The sequence below is a fragment of the Scophthalmus maximus genome, chromosome 17, assembly GCF_022379125.1.
Source record: "Scophthalmus maximus strain ysfricsl-2021 chromosome 17, ASM2237912v1, whole genome shotgun sequence".
Taxonomy (NCBI): domain Eukaryota; kingdom Metazoa; phylum Chordata; class Actinopteri; order Pleuronectiformes; family Scophthalmidae; genus Scophthalmus; species Scophthalmus maximus.
The window spans coordinates 16180666-16202503 of record NC_061531.1 but is presented as its reverse complement, the minus strand read 5'-3'; the positions used below and the strand labels follow the sequence as shown (position 1 = coordinate 16202503).

Genomic DNA, 21838 nt, shown 5'->3' with positions numbered 1-21838 from the left:
AAGGCCTTTTTCAGAATAGGCTTCATGTCTTAAATAATTGATGCTTCGAAAATCACCTGCACATACAAGAATAATTTATAAAAACAAAACTTTATTGTCATGGAACAGTATTATAGTTATGGTAAAATGGCATTTATACCACAACCGGAGACCATAGCCGTCCTGAAACGGGTGAAAGAGTTCACTCAGACTGACCTTTGTATTAGAAAATCTGAAATGCAGCATAGGTTGACTTGACTGAGGAAGAAAGTACGCAACCGACAACCCTGAATAATGCAACACTGACATCACTCCAGTAGTTTCAAAGCGTAGTCATGATTCAAGTACAAAATAAACATCCACTCACACAAACAAACTAACAAACACACGAGTCAATGAACATTCAGTGAGCAGGCTCAAAAAGCATTGGACAGCTACTTCCTCTCAGTGGAAGTACTCAGGAAGCACTTTGACACTGATTGGCTCCCAACATCTCATCACAACGTCTGTAACTCGGTCAAAACAAAACCTGCAACAAGAAAAGCCTTCGAGTCGGATTGTTTTTTGTGAATGCAAATTGTAAACTGTCCGTCATGCACGAGCACCTGCTGCAGCTTGTGTATGGTGAGAGTTACCTCCTCTCCTAAAGCCAGATGAAGACTTGCTGGTTAAAAACCTCGTCCCCACCAAGTTGGGAACTTAACATAAAACTATCCGAGTAAACCTGTGACGCCACAAATAAAATGTGGCCCGACACAAAATAGACTATTTAGCATGTGTGGGTGTGAGTGAACTACATATCAAATCAGTGCCAACAGCTACAGTATCTACCTGCAAAGCATGATGGTAAAAGCTAAATGCTAATGTGTGACCTCATGCTAAATTGTTTGGAATAAAAACCCTGCCAGTGGAGAACGCTGCATAAACAGTATGTATATTTAATAAATAAGCATCTTGTTTTCTTGAAGGCAATAATTTGGGATTTTTTTATTTGGTTTAGCACACAAGTGCTAAACTATTCTCATAACGGATCATCTTTAGAATAATACTGAGATTGTTGTTGCTGGATCCCAAATAATAAATCCTTTTTTTTTTTTGCAGGAATGAAAAGAAAAACAAACCTTCAAACGTACAGTATTTGCCTTACATAAACAACTTTATCAACTGTATTAGATTTATTTCTCTGCAATTGTTTCTGCACTCTAAACAGCCAAGAGTGCTGCCGTCTTTTTTTTCACAAGTAAGTGTTGCTAGTGTTAAAAGAAGAACATTTAGTTTCTTTAAACCCACGAAAACAGCCGGGATGTCAAAAGTGTCTGTCAGTAACGGAAGGCAACGCGGCTTTAGGTCCCGAGGTCCAGTTGTCTGTGAACAGAACTCTACACTACACTAGAGTGACGACGTTTTAAAACAAACTGGAATGAACGAATGGCATCGAACGCGACACAATAAGGTGACTCACACCATAAATAACAGTGGGAAAAGAGTGATATCGTTACGCTCATAACTTGGACCTATAACTTTGGTACACTTAATGAAATGTGTGTTAGTGAATACTGGAAAAGGAAAAGAATGAGATAACTTTAAGGAGAAAAGTTAATGCCATTTTGACACTGATGCTCAACTGGCTCTGATATTTCCAAACAAACCATCATGATCGTGTTTGTTCTGAGTCCAACATTTACCTTGTGAACGTCGTCAGTGTGTGTACATACCTTCTTATTAACTCAGATATGACAATAGCTAGCTGTTGTTGTTTCCTTGTGATCTGCTTTATATTGATGTGTGTGTGGCAGCGCAATTCTGCGGCCTTGTTTATTTCTCGATCAGGCCGCCGTCTTTTAATTTGAAGTAGAAGAACTTCTCCAGGGTGTTGGCACACTTGCAGTATTCACTGTCCGGAGGGTTGTACTCGCGACAGTTGGTGATGATCCGCTGCAGGTCGGCGATGAAAAGCTTCTTGGTCACGTAGTATCTGTTCTTCAGTCTCTCTGTCATTGTCTTCAGGTCTGTTGGGGACAATTTTAAATTACTCACCGCTCCATATATGAGCAGCGCGGCGTTAAACAAGAGTTGCAGAAGCAAAAGAGACGCTCGCTCACCGATGGGAAAGCGGATGATTTCGTAGTAATCTGGAGCCTCGGATTTCTTCACTGGCTCCATGAAGGGCCACGCGTCAGGGTGAGTCTGTTGGTGAGATTAAGTCCAAAATGTCTTAATGTGGATGTAGCCTCTGTGTGTCTGTTCCCGTCAGGTGTCAACCAGTGACTCTTACCTTCACCTGGGCCAGGAGGTTCTTCAGCATGTTGTACAACACGTCAGGGTCTTTCACCTCCTTCCTACAAAACACGTGAAATGAGAAATGAGGAAAATACTGACTACCATTAGATGAAGTATAGAATATCAAATTCAAGAAGACTTAATGAAGATTATAGCATAAGATTTCAATATTCTTTTTTCGTTAGTCATCAGTCCCCAATTTTTAAATTCCATCCATTTTTTTGTGGTTTGTTAGATTTTGTTTTGTATTTTCACTTTGATATTTTGCATTAGATGTAAATAATCATTTTAGAGGCTAGTCATCAAATTTCTTTTCTCTACAACTTATTCAGTTATGTTTGCTAAATCTTCCAGTTGACTCGAGCCTGCACATGAATGATACATGATACGAGCTCCTTGTGAGCTGGTTGGTGTAAAGTTTCAAATTGTCTGACATTTAACAATTAAGACTGTTGTAAACAGAAAACTGTTATCATAGAAGTTCTATACATGGTGGCTTTTCATCTGTATGTTGCTTTATCCACTATGTTTTTTTAATTTTTTATTGCTGAGCTTCTCAGCGCTGCGCCGACTAACAGAAAATGACAGAATAAAAATCAGGAAACGAGCAAACAGACCCTTTGTCCTTGTTGCTGGGTTTCCAGCCCGTCTCTCCTGGAAGAAAAAAGACTCGTAAGTCATATGATATTGCCCATTTTCCTTCTTAAATATATATTTTTTCATTAGACAGAGCAAAACAACTTACTTATGCCTGGAATGCTCTCTACTGGGATCTGTCGCACGCCCTCTTTGAAGCAGGTGAGACCAGGGTAAACCTTCCTGATCTGCGTCTGTTTCCTTTCTATCAGCTTCTTAATGATCTGATAAGAACAATGTGTGTGATATTAAAACCACAGAGCAGAAAACAGGTGATTGTTTTAATGACGACAGGCCACAGCCTCAGATACCTCCTTCTGTCTTTTAATGATATGAGAGAGCTCGGTGTAGGGGATCCTCGGGTTCAGCTCGCACTCCATGAGTGTCGCTCCCTCGTAGTCTTTGATGTATCCCAGGTATCGACTCTTCGGCACTTTGATGTCTTTGGAAAAGCCCTGAGAGGAAAATGAGCAAAAATTACAGAGTGGACACGACAGCGGGAGAGGAACGCGACAAGGGGGTAATGCAAAGGTCGGGCTCGCGGTACCTGCTTTTTGAAGTAGCCGATGGCATATTCGTCGGCGTAAGTGAGGAAATAGAGGATGTTGTGTTTGATGTGGTACTCCTTCAGGTGGTTCATCAGGTGGGTGCCGTAGCCCTTTGTGTTCAAAAGAACAGAGAGAAGACAATTTGAAAAAGGCAAGATAATGTAATTTTACCAAATACCAATCCTTTTTTTTATGTAAAAAGTGCAAGTGCAGTGGCTGCTGGGTCGATGGTAACAAGACCGATCTGGGGAAAGTACTGTGTGGTTCTTTTCTTGAGCAAAGAGGGTCAACATTTTGAGGAGTAAATGTTTAATACAACTCAAAAAGATTCTTGTATCTCTCAAATTAAATGAGATAATCGTGTACCTTAACTTGCTCATTGGATGTGACGGCACAGAAGACGATCTCCGTGAATCCCTGAGTGGGAAACATCCTAAAACAGATGCCTCCGATGACGCGGCCGTCTTTGATGAGGGCAAGGGTCTTGTGCTTCCTGTGAGAAAGTGGGGGACGTCAGGACGGTGTAAAGGTATGCACATGTAACGTGCACCGGGCGACGTGAGGGGGGGTCTACTTACGGGTCAAACACCAGCCGTGTGATGTACTCTTTGGGCATGCGAGGTAATTGATGAGAGAAGACGTTCTGCAGGCCGACCAGCCACATCAGGATCTTCTTGTTGGACTTCTGGGAAAGCGAATTACCGATGACGTGGAACTCTATGATGCCCCGCCTCTCCTCGAGCCTGGCCGTCTCGTCGCGGGCGGCGTTTGGCGTGAGCAGATTAGTCTGGCCACACAACACGTCACACAGTCAGCGCTGCAGTCGAAATGTGCTGTGCTCACTTTAACGATTCACATCAGATCAAGTGACTCACCTCTGGACCGAGCATCGCAGCAGGGTCAGTGATCGTCATCATGACTTCATTAACCAGCTCCATCGGGATGTCTCCCATCACGCGTATTCGCTTCGCGTCCTCCAGGGTCAACGCCTCTGGAAGTTTACGCTTCTCTCCTGAACAACAATACACGGGTCAGAAGATCGAAAAGACGCAGCTGACGGTGACTGTACGACCATCAGCGTAATTTAACGATAAATAGTAATAGATTATTTTTTGGGTCTTTTTCCGCCTTTAATTTGAAAGGACAGCTAGGTGAGAATGGGGAGAGAGAGGGGGGTAGACATGGAGGTCAGATTTGAACCGTGGACCTCTGCGTCGAGGCATAAACCTCGAAGTATATGTGTGCCTGCTCTATCCACTGAGCCACCCCGGCCACTAACAATTAATAGTTATGCTCACCACGAAGTGTGCGGTTTGAACAGATTTCAGTGTTAAATATTCCCACATATAGTTATTTAACTACATGATACATCTTTGAGTCTGGTACAGAGGTGAGCAGTGCATTCGGTGGTCAACTGACCTGTCGAGGTCTCAGAACCTCCAGGGTCCATGGTGCCCAGAGAGGAGATGCTGCCCAGGCCTTTAGACAGAGCAGGGGAGCCTGCCACTGCAGCAGGACTGATCACTACGGCGGAAAAGAAAACAGCAGTCAATTACAGGATCTGTGACAACAGCTAAAGCCATATATATTTGTATGCGTGTTGTATAGTGTAACAGTGTTTCTGAGTTGTTGTTGTTGTTGTTTGCATTTTGCTTGTTAGATTTGTGTTGTCTGTGCCCTTCTTGTGTAACAAAAGCTTCTTGATTGGTGAGTTGGGCATTTTTAGGCCTCTAATGATAGGACAGTATTCAGTGAGAAGGGGGGAGAGTAGGGAAAGCCACCCAGCAAAGGGCCGGGGTCGGAGTCGAACTCACGGCTGCTGCAGGAGGACTCAAGCCTCCACACTAGGGGCGCCGGTGATACTGAGGGAGCTGACCGACGCTCCTTATATGTTGCAAAGTTTGAATGTTCATTCCAATTCTTGATAATCGTTAATTGGAATCCTATCACACAATTGTTGATGCAATGATCAAAGGATGAAAGGCCAAGCACACACACGCGCGCGCATTGACACACTCCTGTGATCCCATGGCATATAACAGGTAGTGAATTCTCTCAGAATCCCATCTTTGAATTAAAGCAGACACAGAGACGCTGAGTTACTTAAACACATTTGAAAATTCAAAAACCTGACCTAGGCCACCACCCGGAAAGACAACTTAAAGAATAATAAAGAAAAAATCGGACTCATAAAAAATATGTACATGATGTGATCTTATACTATCTGGTCTCATCATACCAGGAGGTGCAGCCCCGCCCCCCCTCACCTGTCTGATGTCCCAGCTGTGTGCCATCGGAGGCAGGCATGGTGAAGTCGGCCTCCCAGATTGGTGAATTCTCGCCGTATATTTCCTCCTCCAGCATGGACAGAAATCTGATGACACACATGCAGTGATATAATAAACACAGACGAGTGTGACGAGTGTCCAACAGACAGATCTAAGGATCCACACCGCTTGACCACGGCCCAGTGACCTTGTGCACAAATCAAAACCCATGATAACCTTGAATGAGCTTTTTGAAGCCAGTTAATACACCTGACAGTTTCCAACACATTAGTGAAAGCAGATTCAGTTTCTGGCTGCGCCAACATTTTTGATAGATACTCACTGATCATCATTTTTTTATTTTTTTTTAAATCTGCTCTTACTTGGGGAAGTGCGTGAGAATGAGGGTGCGTTTCTCCGGAAGCAGTTTATCCTTCTCCACTCTGAACTTCTCCAGGAGCTGGCGCCGGGTCACGGTGAAGATGGACTTGAGCAGGCTGCGGCCGAACACGTGCGTGGTCTCGTAGCGCGGCAGACTGTCGTTACTCTGGGGGACGTGGCAGTAGCACAGCCACCTGTGGGGGGTCGTAAGCAAAAAACACTGCTGTTGTACAACTGACAACGCAACACAGAAATTTGACCAGTCTATATATCGATCATTAACGATAGAAAAACAAGTCGATGGTGTGATCCACTCATTTCACGCACAACGAAACACACAAACCTGGTGTAGTCGACTTTGTACGCCGTCCCGTCGTCTTTCTGTGTGCGTTGGCGATACTGCGTCGGCGTCTCCAGCTTCCAGTAATTGAGGCACAGGAGGAACATCTTGGACAGTTCAAACATGGTCTGCCTTTCCTTCGGTGCCAGGTGGCTGAACTTGTACTGGACAAAATTCAAGACCCCCTTGGGAGACATGAGAAGAAGAAAAAAAGTCAGACAAACGTCACATGTGATGATGACAATCATGCATCCAAAAATGTCCATTTTCAGATATAATCCTGTTGTGAAAATGTTGTTCATTTCATGTCCACCTGCTCAATGTTGGGCTTTTCGAAGGGTGGACTTCCCAGGGAACCCTCCACGACCGGCTGGCTCATCTGCAGGATGCACTTCCTTAGAAGCTAAGGGGAAGAGGGTAGAAATGAAGAACAACGTTAACTCTAAAAATAATGACAAGGACCTGAAGTTTCATGGCTACAAAAAGGTGGGGAGTTGAGCATTTTGCAAACGGTCTACGAGGTAGGTATATGGTCCCGTCTCCCTGATTTGAGACCCTGTTCGCTCACCTTGAAGAGGTAAAAGTAGACCTGCTTGGTGTCAGTGTCCTCCTCTTTGTGTACGGACATAAAGAGGTTCTCCACGTCCACCACCATCCCCAGCAGCCGGTTGATCTCATCCTCGGACACGTTCTCCAGGTGGGAGACATGATCAGCTGCAGAACAAAAAACGCATTACATAAAACAGTGCCACTTCCTGGTGTGCAGCAGCAGCTGCAGCAGGTGTTGTTTGCGGGGAAAGGGCAGGGTGTGGTGTTGTGTGGAAGCTGCTTGTACCCAGGGCATGTCCACAGCTGCGGCACGGCTCGCTCAGACTGGCCGCTTGTGGCTGCAGGTCCATCCGTGTGGCCGATGGGGGATTGGGGTTTTTCCATCCATTGCACTTGCAGGTGTCACTGGCCTGAGAAGATGTAAAACATGATGAGAGCCAAGTAGAGCAGTTTGAACTGTAACTCACCTGGTGACTTAATGATTAAATAATCAGTCAAATGTGCAGAGATTTGTGATGCAAGTAACCGGAGACTGGCCAGCTAGCCAGCCAGCTAGCTACAAAAGTTAACAGTTACGTTAGCACGTTAAGCTACTTGTTTATGTTTTGTCTTTTGGCTAAGCTACTGTTTGTTGCCCCATAAATGCTAATAACACCCGGCGACTGCTTTGTTGTGGTGAACTTTGGCCAAGCTAAGCTAAGCTAAGCTAAGCTAAGCTACCTTGCAAGCGGAGAATACGCCAAGTTTCTCGAGCTTCTTCGCCCGCGGGAAAGCTCGGACTTGCGCCTTCTTCTGGCTCGCGCGCTGCTGCTGGCTGAGTCCCGGTCTGGCCGGGTCGCTGTTCCCGGCCCCGGAGCCCGTCGCGGCCGTACTGGACCCGGCCGAGCCGGCGGACTGGGCTTGGAGGAGCCGGGGTTGCAAGGCCTGCGCCGCCGGATCCGACATATCCACGCTGCTCGCTCGCTCGACTCGTCCTCTCTGCTCCGGTCTGGGTTTAGCTTGTACGGTGCCTTTACTGGCCGTCGGAAAATTGGAGACCACGACAGAGTCTCGACGTGGAATGATATTTCTCAGTAAGACAGATGAGTTCAACAACAGGCAGAGACACCGCGAGCAGACACCAGTGATTTAAGGCTTGAAGCTGATTATCTGACCCGATCCAAGCAGAACTACAACACGCGAAATTGTTTCAATCACTTGCTTTCAACACGCAAAAATGACGTGCCGTGGCGAACAAGCTGTCAGCAGCCACGGCACAGATCTTCAGTTGCGCCCATTTTTCTGTTTTATTTTTGAATTATTATCATCCAGGACGTGTTGTCATCGGTCTTCATATTTACGGTGTCGACGACAGTTACGTGTGTAGTCGAGAAAATGTAGTGCGCCCCCAGTGGCCAAAACGCATAACTACATCCAACTGTATCTTACTATTTTTTAATTGTTGTGAAGTGAACGTTACTTTCAGGTCAGGGTTTGATGATCACCATGACAACGTTTCTTCTACTATTATCATTATAATCGGGTTTTTTTGTGCTCTTGTGTTTACCCTGATGTCACTGAAGTGCCCCTGTAGTTTCTCAAGTTGACCACGAAGGGGCAGTAGGAACTAAAGTCTCCTGCAACATATTGTTTTTAAAGTTGCGTCAATAAAAGTATAATACGAAAGACTTTCAAGTTTCAAATTTAAGTTAACATTTGCCCAAATAGAAAAAAAAACCCACCAGAAATAATTATATAGTTTTTTTTTATAAAGCGGTAACTGTTACAAACATAAAATAACCATCCTCCAGTGGGAATACTATAGATACTGATGCTGTTTACATTCTTCATAGGTATCAATTAGTACTAATAATAGCTTCTGTAAAAAATATTGTTAATCCTCTCATCTAACAATACATTGCCTTTCACCACAGACTTGATTCTAATAAAAAAGGCTTTGTAAAACTACAATGGACTTTTTAATTTTTAATTGATCATAATTTTTAGTTTACTATCATACGTGAGTGACAGTAAATATCTGCCTCGGGTAGACCTATGTGATGATTCAGTCAAAAGGAAATTGTCCTAACCTGTTACACAGGTGTTTACCTGTACACCACCTTGGGGACACCAGAATAGCAAAGTGCACTTTGCACAACATGCCATAATAATGGATATAATGGGTAATGTTGTTTTTGGTCACAAGTATCAATTTCATATTATTCATAAAGGTTACATTTAGATAGTTCAGAATTTGTTTCATATGAACCATTTATATTTTGTTCTTAAAGAGCTGGGGTTGCTTAATGTGAGGTTTTTAATTTAATTGAAATTGTAAAAAAAAAAACTAAAAAAAAACACCTGGCTCAACCTTAGTCAGCACTATTACAAAGTAAATAACAAACACTTAACAGATTTCCAGTTGTTCTTCAATAATTGGTTCAATTTTTTTGTCGATCAAATTAATAGATATTTTGTCACTATTTTGAAAATGACCGTCTTAGATGATGAATCCAGCTGGTGTTATTAATTTTAACCACAAAAATGTTTTGAAGTCATATTTGCGAAGAACTTCTGGCAAACTTGAGCCTCTGATAGAACAGGAACACAAAGAGGAAAGTCAGAACTGATCAATGGCAAGCTGCACCATTACACCGTCACGGCCGAGTCTCAACTTGGAAAAACTGGTTTGAATATCATTATCATCATCATCATCTTCAACCGCTAATCGGGGGTCAGGTCGTGGGGGCAGCAGCTCCAGCAGGGGACCCCAAACTTCCCTTTCCTGGGCCACATTTGGGTTTGAATATTAAATGTTTAATTAAAACAGTAACACGAAAAAAAGATATCTTCCCCTTGTTTATTGGTAAAATTACACCTTCTCTACCCATGACCCCAGCCTCCCCATTACCCTCCCCCCACCCCACCTACCACCAGCAGTGGCTGCTGTGCAGGTTTCTTTGTGCTAGTTGTTGATGCCATAACAGGATGACAACACTGTTGAAAGGAATCCCTCCCTGATATGAAGAGTCAAAACAAAGAGAGGAAAGAAAAAAAAAAGGGGAAAGGATGAAGATAACATCTCAAATTCACAAACGATGATGAGACAGAACCAGTGCATTTAATACCATAGATCTTCAGAAAGAAAAGAAATTAAGACATAAAAAAAATAAAATAATTAAGGTCAACAAATCATCATGTAGAGATCGGGAAGATATTGTTTTGACAATAACTACTGATTGATTATAAACTTGAAAAGTCTGATACAAATACAGCGATATGTTTTCAATACACAGTTGTGATTTTGGTCGAGAAAACTTCATGTATTTGTCATTTGTACACTGGTGATTCAAAAAACGTTACGTTCATGCTAAAGAAAATTTACTAATGGGTGAGAATGTTAATAAAGTACTATTTACTGTGTATGCTTTGATAACAGCTGGATGATTGTAAAACCTTGAAAGTCTCCTTGGCTTTAAAATCATACTGAACAGTCAAAAAGAGGTCGAAGTCATAGTAATAATAATAATAATAGTGATAACAATATAACAATGTAATAATAATTCATTCTACACAGCTCTACCAAGAAGGAATTATCTGTCCATTCCCGTTCTCCTGTTGCGAGTCTTCTCTTCTTCCATCTTTTTCAGGAAGCTTGACCAGGGAAGAAGACAGACAAGTGAAGGACTGCGGCATGCACCTGGACCGGAGTTTTAACAGTGTTGATGGAAATACTTACAGAAATGTGTGGTGCATGGGGAAGCGGGGGGGGGGGGGGACAGAGCCAATGAGCCGGTTTATATTCCTTCCTGTCAATTTTTGTTCCCCCCTCTACACAAATACAGAAACATAAAGGTGAGCAAGATGGCCTTATTAAGTGCCATTGGTAATGACTTTTTCTTTTTTTTTCCTTCTTCCAAGAGTGGGGCGTTGTTTTTTTTCTCTTCTCCTTCCCCCTAAGTGTCCATCGTCAATAGAGAGGTCATGGATTGACAAGTACTGGGGAAACATTAAAACATGATTCTGTAAATAAGCCTGTGGGGTTGATTTCTCGCTCTGCCGGGTTTGGTTGGTTTGGAAACCGCCAGTGAACTCGTTTGCCACAAACAGTTGATTGGTGCTGATGGGGGTAGTTGGTCGGACCTTGGTTTGGTTTGGTTTGACCAGTGGAACTTTGTTTGACAGCTGGCTAATATATCTGGTCTGGTTGATCGGAGCTGTAGATTGGTCGGATCAGCGGAACTCGTTGTGCCGGGTTAGTTCCCGCCACCGCAGCACTTGCCACTACTGCCCTGCGGCGCAGCTTCCTGCAGGTCCACGGCGCCTCGGGCTCGTCCAGTCACGCCGGCTCCGCCCTGAGGCTCGTTCTTAGGAAGCTTCTTGGCTGTTGTGGGATAAGAGAGTCACACAATTAATGGTAATGGTAATTTGACAGCAGGGCTGCAACAACAACTATTTTGTTTTAAATTCTGCCAATTTCTTTTGTGGAGTCTCAGGTGATGTCATCAGACGACTTGTGACCAGCAGCCAAAAAGATGATACTGTAACACTTAGAGCAGCAAATTCTCACATTTGAGAAACTGGAATCATAAAGTGTTTGAGGTTTTTACTGGGAAATGACTGGAATGATGATGAGTCAATTGATGAACTGAAAAAGAGCTTTCTCTGAAAATACTGAAATGTGAGAACTTGCTGCGTTTCCTTGTCATATATTTGACTGTAAAGTGAATTTCTTTGAGTTTTGAACTGAGTGTTGGATAAAATAAGGAGTTTGACAATGTTGCCTTAAGCTCTGGGAAATTATCCCATGTTATTTATTTCATTTACTGACAATTACTAATAAAAATGATTTAAAAGAAGAAGAAAATATTGGGGAGATTAATCTATAATAAAATTAATCATTAACTAATAGTTGCAGCTGTACCCAGCTGTACTGTGTCAGTGCTGGCAGTCACTTACCTATAGCCATAAAAATCTCATTGACATTCATAGCCGTCTTAGCTGAAGTCTCCATGAAGAGCAAACTGTTGTCATCTGCATATGCTTGTGCTTCCTAAAGAAGTAAATACAACACACATATATTCAGCTAAGATTCACTGATTCAATGCTTTAATTAAAAAAAGCGTTGTGTGAGATTTACCTGGAAATCGACAGCCCTCTTGTTGGCCAGATCTGCTTTGTTCCCTGCCAGTGCGATAACAATGTTGGGGCTAGCTTGTCGCTGGAGCTCCTTCACCCAGTTCTTTGCCCTTGTGAATGTATCCTTCAAAAAACACAAAAACAAACATGTTTTTAATCTTTGAATCACAGATGCAGGTTTTAAATATCACATTTGGCTGTGAGAGTTAAAAAAGAGCAAAGGTCTGAAGCCGTCCGCTGCATTAAGCAATCATCAACCCAGGCAGGAAGACAAGGTTCAGCAAACAAACGACGCAAGATTTCTCGGTGTGGGGTTCGTTTGGGTTGGTCCACGGGCGACTCACTGTGTTGGTGATGTCGTAGACCACGATGGCAGCCTGCGCTCCTCTGTAGTACATCGGTGCCAAGCTGTGATACCGCTCCTGTCCCGCAGTGTCCCAGATCTCAAACTTGACTGTTGTGTCATCCAAACATACCGTCTGTGTGAGGAAGGCAGCTAGAAAAAATAAAATAAAATCACAATAGATATTAAGCTTCTTTTTTTACTCAGAGGAGGTATGCAGAGAGCATAAATCACACATTTGTTATCTACAGAGTTCAAGCTTAATAATTAAGCTTCAATACACTAAGGTAAAAGTTATACTGGGACAATGTGGGGAAATACAGTCAGAGGAATTATGAAAAGACAAAAAAAATGTGATTTCAATTAGATTTGGTAGATTAGGCTTTTGGAAACAACTTTAAACCTTCAGACTGGAATTACAAAAACATCCCAATCATAGAAAACATGTCAGAAGAGAAAATTATACAGTGAAAATACAGAAAAATGCTAAACAGCATTCTGTATAATGTATACTGTAGTTTATTAATGGCAGGAAGAAGCACAACTGCATACAACTCAGCTGAATATCACATGACAGAGGGGGGTTGGGGGGGGGGGGCATAGCACATATTTTAAGGCTTTGTAATCTTTGACCAGGCATGCAGCTGACCACCGCTTCAAGAAGAAAGAAAAAATAAAACGCTGACTCGCTCTGAGTCTTTGGTTAGCGTAAGCACTTAGCATCCTGTCCCCGCATCCTTAAGCATGAGCAGCCTGCTCACACAGGAAACATGGGAAAAGAAGAGTAGTTTCAACACAAGAGGGGAAAAAAAGAAGTGACACTGTTGCTAGAAAAATGTGATTAAGTCTGATTTAACCCACATTTTATGGTTATCGAAGCAAATTTTAAAGGAGACATTATTCTCTTTCCTCTAGTTCCTCTAGTGTGTCATATAGGTTTTTTTCTGTATGTAAAAGATCTGCGAAGTTAAAAAAGCTGAAACTCTGCTCCGGGAGCTCCTGAAACGCCTCGTCAGTAGTCCGGCACATACTTCCATAACATGGCGACGTCATCATTTTATGAAAGTGCATAAAGTACGACTAGCGGCTAATCTGGTACGCCCGACAACAAAGCCGGGTAAAAGCGAGAGCGAGAGAACTGATGTGTTTACTGAACATCAGAGCATGTAAACTTTTTCATGTAATCACCCCAACTAAAATCATGAACCTGAATATGAGCAGAATGTCTCCTTTAAGCAACATCCTCACTCAACACAGGCCATATTAACGATGAATTATCCTTTTATTATTTAATGTTTACAACAGTTGTGGGCAACACAATCTTATATCAGGTGACGAGTTGTGATATCCTGACTAAGGCATAAAATGATGTGCATGCATGGTTAAAGGTGAACTACTGAGTTGATCTAAAGGATGATGATGCAGTGGAGCAGTGATAAAATCGGTTGCAGCCACAATGAACTGGTTAGATAGAAACCCAACATAAATGTGGCCGCTGAAAAGCACCTGCATGGATAAAGCAGAGACATCCACAAATATGTTGTGCCTACTTCTTAACAGCGATTTTTTAAAACTATTTGACTAAATCATCAGTAGCATCTCAACTTGTGTATTTAATGCACTAACACGCCCCACCCTGCTAAAAAGATGAAACCTGTCACTGTTGTTTTTTCCAGCTGGACTAAGGATTTGTCTTCTAACACACCAGATAAACGTTTAACACACACACAACATTTAACCTCACTATTCTGCAAAAGGTCACAGACAGATTCAGCATGTTCATATATGTCATATTCAACTTTCTTTAAAACTATTCGATCGGCTGCGCTCGTCTGCAGGATGTCCAGGAAATCCCCATTGTTGTCTCAATTCCTTCCTGTTTTAATGTTACCGCAGCCCTCCGCTGCCCGAGAGCTGCTACTCACAGAGGACAGTATGAAGTCTTTTCATTTTGCTCATTGCTGTTTTTCTGAACAGGTTTGCACAAAATCAAGGAGGAGCTCGGTGGCCCACAGGCGTCAGTCAGGTGATCTGCCGAGAGGAACTGGTTCTGCCGCTCCTTCTCCTGGTCCTGGGCTCTCACTGCAGAAAAGATTAAGTCCTGCAAGCAAGCAGCTCCTCTGTACTGGCATGTTTTCTTCTACTCTAACACTCATGTTGAAATCTTTTTTTAACCTTTTGTTTTTCCCAACACCCAACATGCATTCATGACAGTTACAGTAAACTGTAGTTCAATCGAAAGACAGGATGAAACTTAATACTAATTCGGTTTAGGTGAGAAACTTGCAGCGAACTAAACCTTTTAAATATGAGACATGATTTGTGAATAATTACTCTCATGTGAGAGTAAAAGTGTTCCTAAAGTGATAAACAGCCATGATGCCATTAAAACATGACTCAGAGCAGAGGCATTTCCGGCGGGGAATGGAAAAACGAAAAGCTCACCTCCGATGGTGCTCTCCTGGTACTCGTGGAACTGGCCTTTGACGAAGCGGAGCACCAGGCTGGACTTCCCCACCGCGGATTCCCCCAACAGCACTAGCTTGAACTGGCAGATCTTGTTGCTGGCCGCGGTGCCGTTGGTCCGTGCTGGTCCGCCTCTCCCTGTCATAGTGCAAGTGTTTTAAAACTAATTAGAAGACGCCGGGAGGAGAGGGGAGGGAGTCTGGTCGACTTGAGGCCTGGGCTTGGTGCAAGGCTGCTGGGTGAGGCCGAGTGAGACTGGAGGGGCGAGCTCAGGTCAGGTCAGGTAGGTAGGTAGAGGAGCCGGAAGAAGAAGAGACCTCACCAGTGGGAGCTGGAAAACACAGGACAGGCAGACTGTTATGACTATGATTGTCAGTAGAAATCTAGTGACAGTTGCTCATAAGTAGAATGAGTAATGTAAAAGACAGCCTTGTTTTTAAGTAATCTTCAATTTCTGTCCCCCAAAATTATCATCAGGCAATCTGAAGTCTAAACTGTTGACACAGAAACATGCACCAGTGCGCTGCTGGGCCTCCAGATAAAAAGTTTACTGATATTGAACCATGTTTAGTATAAACACGAACCGGAGGAGAACATAGAGTCTCATTTGGAACTGAGCACTGTTTTGCTCCCGCAAGTGGACGTACAGTAATAGTACTTGTGATTTCTTACTTCTGCTTTACTTTAACTTAACGGCTTAAAAGAAAAATAACAGAAAAAACAAAACAAATAAAATGACGTGGATGTGGAGAATTGCTGGTGCACACGTACAGAGGTAGGTTTCAGGTTTCAACAAATTAAAAACTAAATATATATACACACACACACCCTCCCAAGCAATAACTCACGCTTTCCTGTGACTCATCTCCCGACTGATGTCTGGCCACAGTTTTAAGCCAGAAACCAAGACCACAGTGTTAAAGATCTTTGTGGCAGTTTCTATGACGTCAAACCAAAATATGTTAATGAACTCGATATCAATTAAACGAATCAGCGAGTCAAAACAATAAAACATTATGTAACACTGCAACTTCCTGTAAGCACGTTTTGTTTTGCAAGGACCAAATGGCATCAATAAAATGTTTTCACTCAAGACAATAAAAAAAAAGAAAAGATGATTAATCCAGCATGAATTGGCACATATAACTAAACTGCTTCAGTTGATAGACAGCATGCCAAAACAGCTATTTTCCCCCTCTTGTTGAGTGTATGTGAAACCTTGCCTAACCTTTTTTTGGGGGGGTTGATACATATGAGGTCAGCCAGCTTCTGCTTGGTCAAAGGACAGGAAACACAACTCAGCCCAAAGCAGGAAGTGAAGATTGCAGAATGCATTTTACTGCTGAGCGCATTAAAAGCTGGGATGTGCCTCCGCTTTGTCACTGGGACAACGTAACGCACAAACAAAATGCGTGGGTTAAACTATTCCTCAGAGGGAGAGGGGAAAGGTCAACAGTGAGGGGGAAACGACGATGTAAAGAAGTCAATGCTGATAATCTGTAGAGTTGATGCTTCCTTCTGTCCAAAAATATTCAGATGTGTGCCAACTATGCAACATGCATCAAATGCGTTAACTATTATTTTCTGCTGTCTCCCATTGTGTGTTTTACAGCTTTAGTTTAATTTCAAAGTTCATGTATAGTAAGATTAAAAAACATTGGTTGGCTCCTTTTGTTCAAACCTAAAAATAATTTGGCTACAACACAGGTACTTTAAGTGTTAAGATTAAAGAGATACTCTGTACCAAAACATGTGACCAAATCAGTTTACTTTTGATGTGGATTTAAATAAGGTGCATGGACTAAAGGGAATTCAAGTTTATTTATATTAAAGCTGCAACAGTTAATCGCTTAATCAAATAGTAATCAATTGCTAAATTAATCGCCAACTTTTTTGATAATCAATACACTTCCAAGTAGTTTTTTATGAAGAAAAAGTCTTAATTATCTGATTCCAGCTTTTTAAATGTGAATATTTTCTGGTTTCTTTGCTCCTCTGTGACAGTAAACTAAATATATTTTGTGTGGACAATACAAAACATCATCTTGATTAATCGAGAAAATAAGCAACAGATTAATCGATTATGAAAATAATCTTTAGTTGCAGCCCTAATGTATATAGCACATTTCAGATGTCAAGCATAGACTCAATGTGCTTAATGTGCAGTAGAAAATAAGGAAAAAACATATGGCAAAACATGAGTTAAAACATGTAGCATAAAAATATGAAATAAGATTTAATAGATAGATAAGTAAATGAATGAAATGAAATATAATAAATCAAATATTATATTTCTCACTCACTCTCAAATATTAAAGTCTCACTGGACTCTTCAACTAGCGGACATTTACTCCCACAAGGCCTGAGAGAGCAGCAGCAGCGGAGTTAGAGGAGGAATAAAGGCCGAGTCTGTTCACTGACTCAAACAGTCCGTCTGTACTCGTCTGACTGCGAGCGGCGGAGTGGAGCTCTCACCTGCTCACATTCCTCACTAAAAGGGAGCAAAGAGAAGAGATGGACTGAGGTTGTTCAAGTTCAACTTCAAAGCGTCTTGAACAGAAGATTAAAGTGGGAAAGATTAGCCTGTCTATTTGAGCCCATAACAGGATTCTGACTCTGCAAAAAAAATTAGGTTGAGTTGGAGGAGATTCGTGTATCGGCTAACGGTCATCTTCAAAAAAAACAAAAAACTTCCCCACTTCCCTTTCACTAGCATCCTTACTGACCTGTTCATGATAAAAGCACTTTCTTCTAAAAGATAACATGTTGTTATGGTTACTGAAAGATATTTAAGACACAAGTATACTTGAAATGTTAAGTTTCCGAGTCTAAACCAAGGGTTAGGTAAAAGGTTAGGGCCAAGTGCAGTCGTCTATGAACCTGACAAAAGTCAATATCACACTGCCTCAATTTTCACTTATAGCCAGAATAAAAACAAAGTCCATTCACACTGGAGGCAGACCAGATTGTGTCCTGGGCTGAAGCTCTGTTTTTGTGACTGCAGATCACACGGCAGAATATTAACAGGAAAATAATCAATTATTGCATCGAATTTTATGCACACAGCCTGCTACCTCACGATTAACGATACAGTAACGACTTATTGCCAAAGCACACTGTACCTGACATACACACTTCTTATTAGCAGCCGGTGACAAATGCTTTGATGGCATCCCTAATGGGCTCTGAAGACCTCCACAGGGAAGTGGGTCAGAGAGAGAGGGACAGACAGTGGGACATGGGTCAGAGAAAGGGGGGAGGAGAAGAGGCAGACTGGAGGGAGAGAGCCTGTGAAATATTCATTGTGGCCTCCTGCATGCTCTGTTGGCAGGGCATGATATCCAGGCACTGCTCGCTCAGGGATTGCAGGGGAATCAGAACGTGAGCACAAATTAAATACATGTATGGATTCACAAACATTCATCGTGGTAATAATATTCAAGACTCAAAACCAGCTTCAAAAACTGAACAGAAATATGATTCCCTTCCTTTGTTGAGCAGTGGCATGTATAGCTCCATAGGAAAATATATTTACTGACATAGTAATGTGTAATGTAGTTCTTCTTCTTAGTAACAGATAAAGGTTCATGTTCAAACATCCACTGCAAAACGATCAGGTTCCAGTTTCCTCAAGGGTTTTTATTCTATGGTTAATGTCAGCGTCAAAACTTTTGTGGTGTCATTAAAGTCAAAGTTTGGATTCTTCCCGATATGCACGAACTATGGAAGTTAAAATGCAGTCTTGATTTTGTGTGTGAGCAAAAATAAAATCTGAGTCACATTCCATTTAACTAGTAGTCCAACAAACTCAACGGCTGACGGCAGCAGTTACAAGGAAACAAGCTGGGACTTGTGCTGTTCAATTCATCTGAAGGCCTGGAAGAACCGGTGCTGTCTGATTCAAGGGGCTCCGATGCCAAATAGTCAGACTCTTACCAGAAACTAGAAAATAGCACATTGGAATCATGACTTCAAAGCCTATAGACGACATTACTGCCAATGGGTTTGTATTTGGAACATTTTTGACAAAGAAACAAAAGCAGAACAAACCCTGAGCTCTCAAATGAAACAAGAAACGCTCTTTAATCCGAGGAAAGCGTTTCTACAGTTCGGGTTTCTAATAAAGAATGGCTTCGGAAACTGTTTGGCTGGGAAACCGGTGACATAACTCAGGAAAAGCAAACGGGAAACTGACGACGGACGAACTAAGTTCTAAACGAATGCGATATGAACGCAACTGGACTTTTGCTCGAGGATCGTGAAGGTGTTTCATCTCTCACCCGCAAGCCTTAGAGGTTCCGAAGAAGCCTTTCAGCATTTAGAAACACTGACCTCGATGACTGAAAATCTCCACAGACCAACAGGATACTCATCACAATCGGTTAGCACTTTGCAAGGCCAATAGGAAATCACAGGCACTTCCTTTTCTTGCGACTTCAATGTGAAAAGCTCTAGGATCAAACCAAGATTCAAAATCGGCACACGCCAATTAAATTACATTAACAATAACCAATTATTTAAAAAATAAAAGGTTTGCCACATGCAGAAACAGCAGTTACTAAATCTACTAAGTTGTTACCTAAATTCTTCGCTGCGAGATTCATCTTACGGTACTGGTCGAGTCCTGAGCTGCTACTCCTGTGACTAAATATGGTATTTGAAAAGACAAAATGAAGACCGCCATTCCTATTTGCATGACATCTCTGTACAAATAGTAATTTCCATACTACAGTAGTTGCAAAGAAAACTAGAAATTCACTCATGGGTGTTGCCCTAAAGACCATTTCATTTGTTAATTTATATGTATGGATATATGCTTCAAATGTATTTCTCATGCATTAGCATCGGGCTAAAAGTTTGATCGCATCCCGTGCTGTGACCTTTGCCACCGCCACACAAAAATTTGCACATTTGAATCCAAATTGGATAAAAAATTTGCCCGAGTCGTCGTAGTAACAGACAGACAGACGTGACTGATTACAATACAGCCGCCCTGCTATCGCGTGGCATGAGTGTAATAAAATCAACAAACTGCTAGGCCCGAGTACAAGTGGTCCATTTAGCAGTTACGGACCTTCAAATTCTGACGGTGCAGGAAAAAAAACTAACTAATTGAGGAGCGTCCTGAATAAACACAAACAGTGTGGATACTGTGTTGATGCACGGTTCGTCTTTCAGCAAGAAGGTTTCTCAAGGTGTGTCATCGCTTTCGCAGGACAAGGTCCACGCGTCGTAAACACAGCGAGAGCTGCAGCGTGCAGCTACAACTCCCCTTCGCCCGTCTCAAAGGTCCCACCTCTGCCGTCCTCAATCTGCCATAAATTGGAGCCATTATGACACATGCAATGTGAGATTATAGAAGGTATTCCATTTTTTAAAAAGAGACGTGCCCAGTCGCCTCAGAGTTACGACACAAACGCTGTCAGCAGCAGCAGTCATGACGCCTTTATGACACTTCCATGTGATGACACTGCTGAAGAAGGTTTGAGAGTGTGTGTGTGTGTGTGTGTGTGTGTGTGTTTGTGTGTGTGGGGGGGGGGGAGACATTTACTGGCCTGTGAACCTGTGAAACACATTAACCCACTGCAGATGAGAGCCTCTGCCAACGCTTCATGGCAAACCTGTAAACTGACACATGCTTACAAAGGCCCCCGGCGTTACAGACGAAAGAAATGAAAACTGTTGAAAAAAAAAAACCCCCACTGGGTATTTTTAAGTATTAACAGTAGACTTCAAGGTCTCAAATGTATAAAATCCTAAACTGAGGATTGAACTGGTCAAACCTCTTGAGCAATGTGAGCAAATATCATCAATAATATCTCACGTAGTAACAAGACAATTTAAGAAATGAGAAGAGACAGTTTGTCTCTCTGTCGCTTCAACAAGAGTGTGATAAGCTAACTAGCTTCGCGTTGACCAGGCACCTTACAGCTAACCACAGCGAAGCTAACCGTCAGTTGGCCAGTAAAAGGTAAAGGTCTTGTTAGCTGCGTTAGCCAGTCGGTGCCATTAAACCCACGCAGCGTTGCCAGTTAACGTGCCGTCGTACCGAGCAGTTGGCTAACGAAATTAGCATGGGCAACGACTGACAACTCCGTCAACCTAGCATTAGCTAGGCTAGCTCGCTAGCGTACAATTAACAACAAACACCAAATGCTAAGGCTCTGGCAGGTGAACATGTTTGAAATGCGATAGTAGTTAGCTGGTGTTAGCATCTGCAGCCCAAAGAGTCGACACACGTCAGTAAACAACTTCGCCCCCCCCCCCCCACTCGAACCCCCACGTCTCGTCAGCTGTTTGGACAAACTGTGGGACACACACGGGCGTGTGGTGGCGTCAGCTGGGGGGATTTGAAGACGGGGTCATATGCTCCACGGGACTATTTCCCTCGTTGTTGTTTTTTCTGCGGAGGCTCGGTGCCTCTGTCGACCCAGTCTGACATTTCGGTTGAGCCCGGACTTGGTTGATCGGTTAGGCGAAATTTTGTTTTGACAAGAGGGGAGAGATCTCGACACGGTTAACAGCCCGTCGACTAACATAAGACCAACATGCGTTCGGTCGCTGTTCATCTTTGCCGCCATATTCCATCATTTCAACTTGTCTGACTTACTTTTTCTTCTTTTTGCTGGTCTTCTCTCTGTTTCTCTGCGCCAGCGGCTGCTGTCTCCTTCTTCTCCTCCTTCTTCTTCTTCTTCTTCTTCTTCTTCTTCTTCTGCTGCTGCTGCTGCTGCCTGGGTTCTGGCCTTCCCTTCCGGTAAGCAATTTTTCCGGGAACCTCCCACTTTTTGTCAGCGGCCGTCTGACCAATTACAGAGCAGCATTCTGGACAACACACCACTGTCTGTGTGCAGTGGAAGTGCCTCAAATTAAAATATTACCACCCATGGAATAAAGTACTCAGATCATTTAGAAAATTATATTCCATTATATT

The 21838-nt window shown here is 42.6% G+C and overlaps 2 protein-coding genes across 2 annotated transcripts; both read right to left on the bottom strand.

The window, feature by feature from the left end:
* Window positions 1-71: 71 nt before the first annotated feature.
* On the bottom strand, window positions 72-8354 carry kat2a (K(lysine) acetyltransferase 2A). Its single transcript, XM_035616576.2, has 18 exons — window positions 7701-8354; window positions 7267-7390; window positions 7000-7145; window positions 6745-6834; window positions 6435-6616; window positions 6094-6285; window positions 5711-5817; window positions 4863-4967; window positions 4319-4455; window positions 4022-4230; window positions 3810-3936; window positions 3443-3553; window positions 3207-3350; window positions 3005-3119; window positions 2877-2913; window positions 2255-2318; window positions 2082-2166; window positions 72-1988 (listed from the first exon to the last, which is right to left on the bottom strand). Exons 1-18 carry the CDS (start codon window positions 7923-7925, stop codon window positions 1795-1797), a joined length of 2394 nt encoding a protein of 797 aa, XP_035472469.1. The 5' UTR covers window positions 7926-8354; the 3' UTR covers window positions 72-1794.
* Window positions 8355-10058: 1704 nt separating this feature from the next.
* rab5c (RAB5C, member RAS oncogene family) lies at window positions 10059-21596 on the bottom strand. Its single transcript, XM_035616584.2, has 6 exons — window positions 21518-21596; window positions 14887-15238; window positions 12443-12594; window positions 12100-12222; window positions 11919-12012; window positions 10059-11343 (listed from the first exon to the last, which is right to left on the bottom strand). Exons 2-6 carry the CDS (start codon window positions 15050-15052, stop codon window positions 11216-11218), a joined length of 663 nt encoding a protein of 220 aa, XP_035472477.1. The 5' UTR covers window positions 15053-15238; window positions 21518-21596; the 3' UTR covers window positions 10059-11215.
* Window positions 21597-21838: the final 242 nt, after the last annotated feature.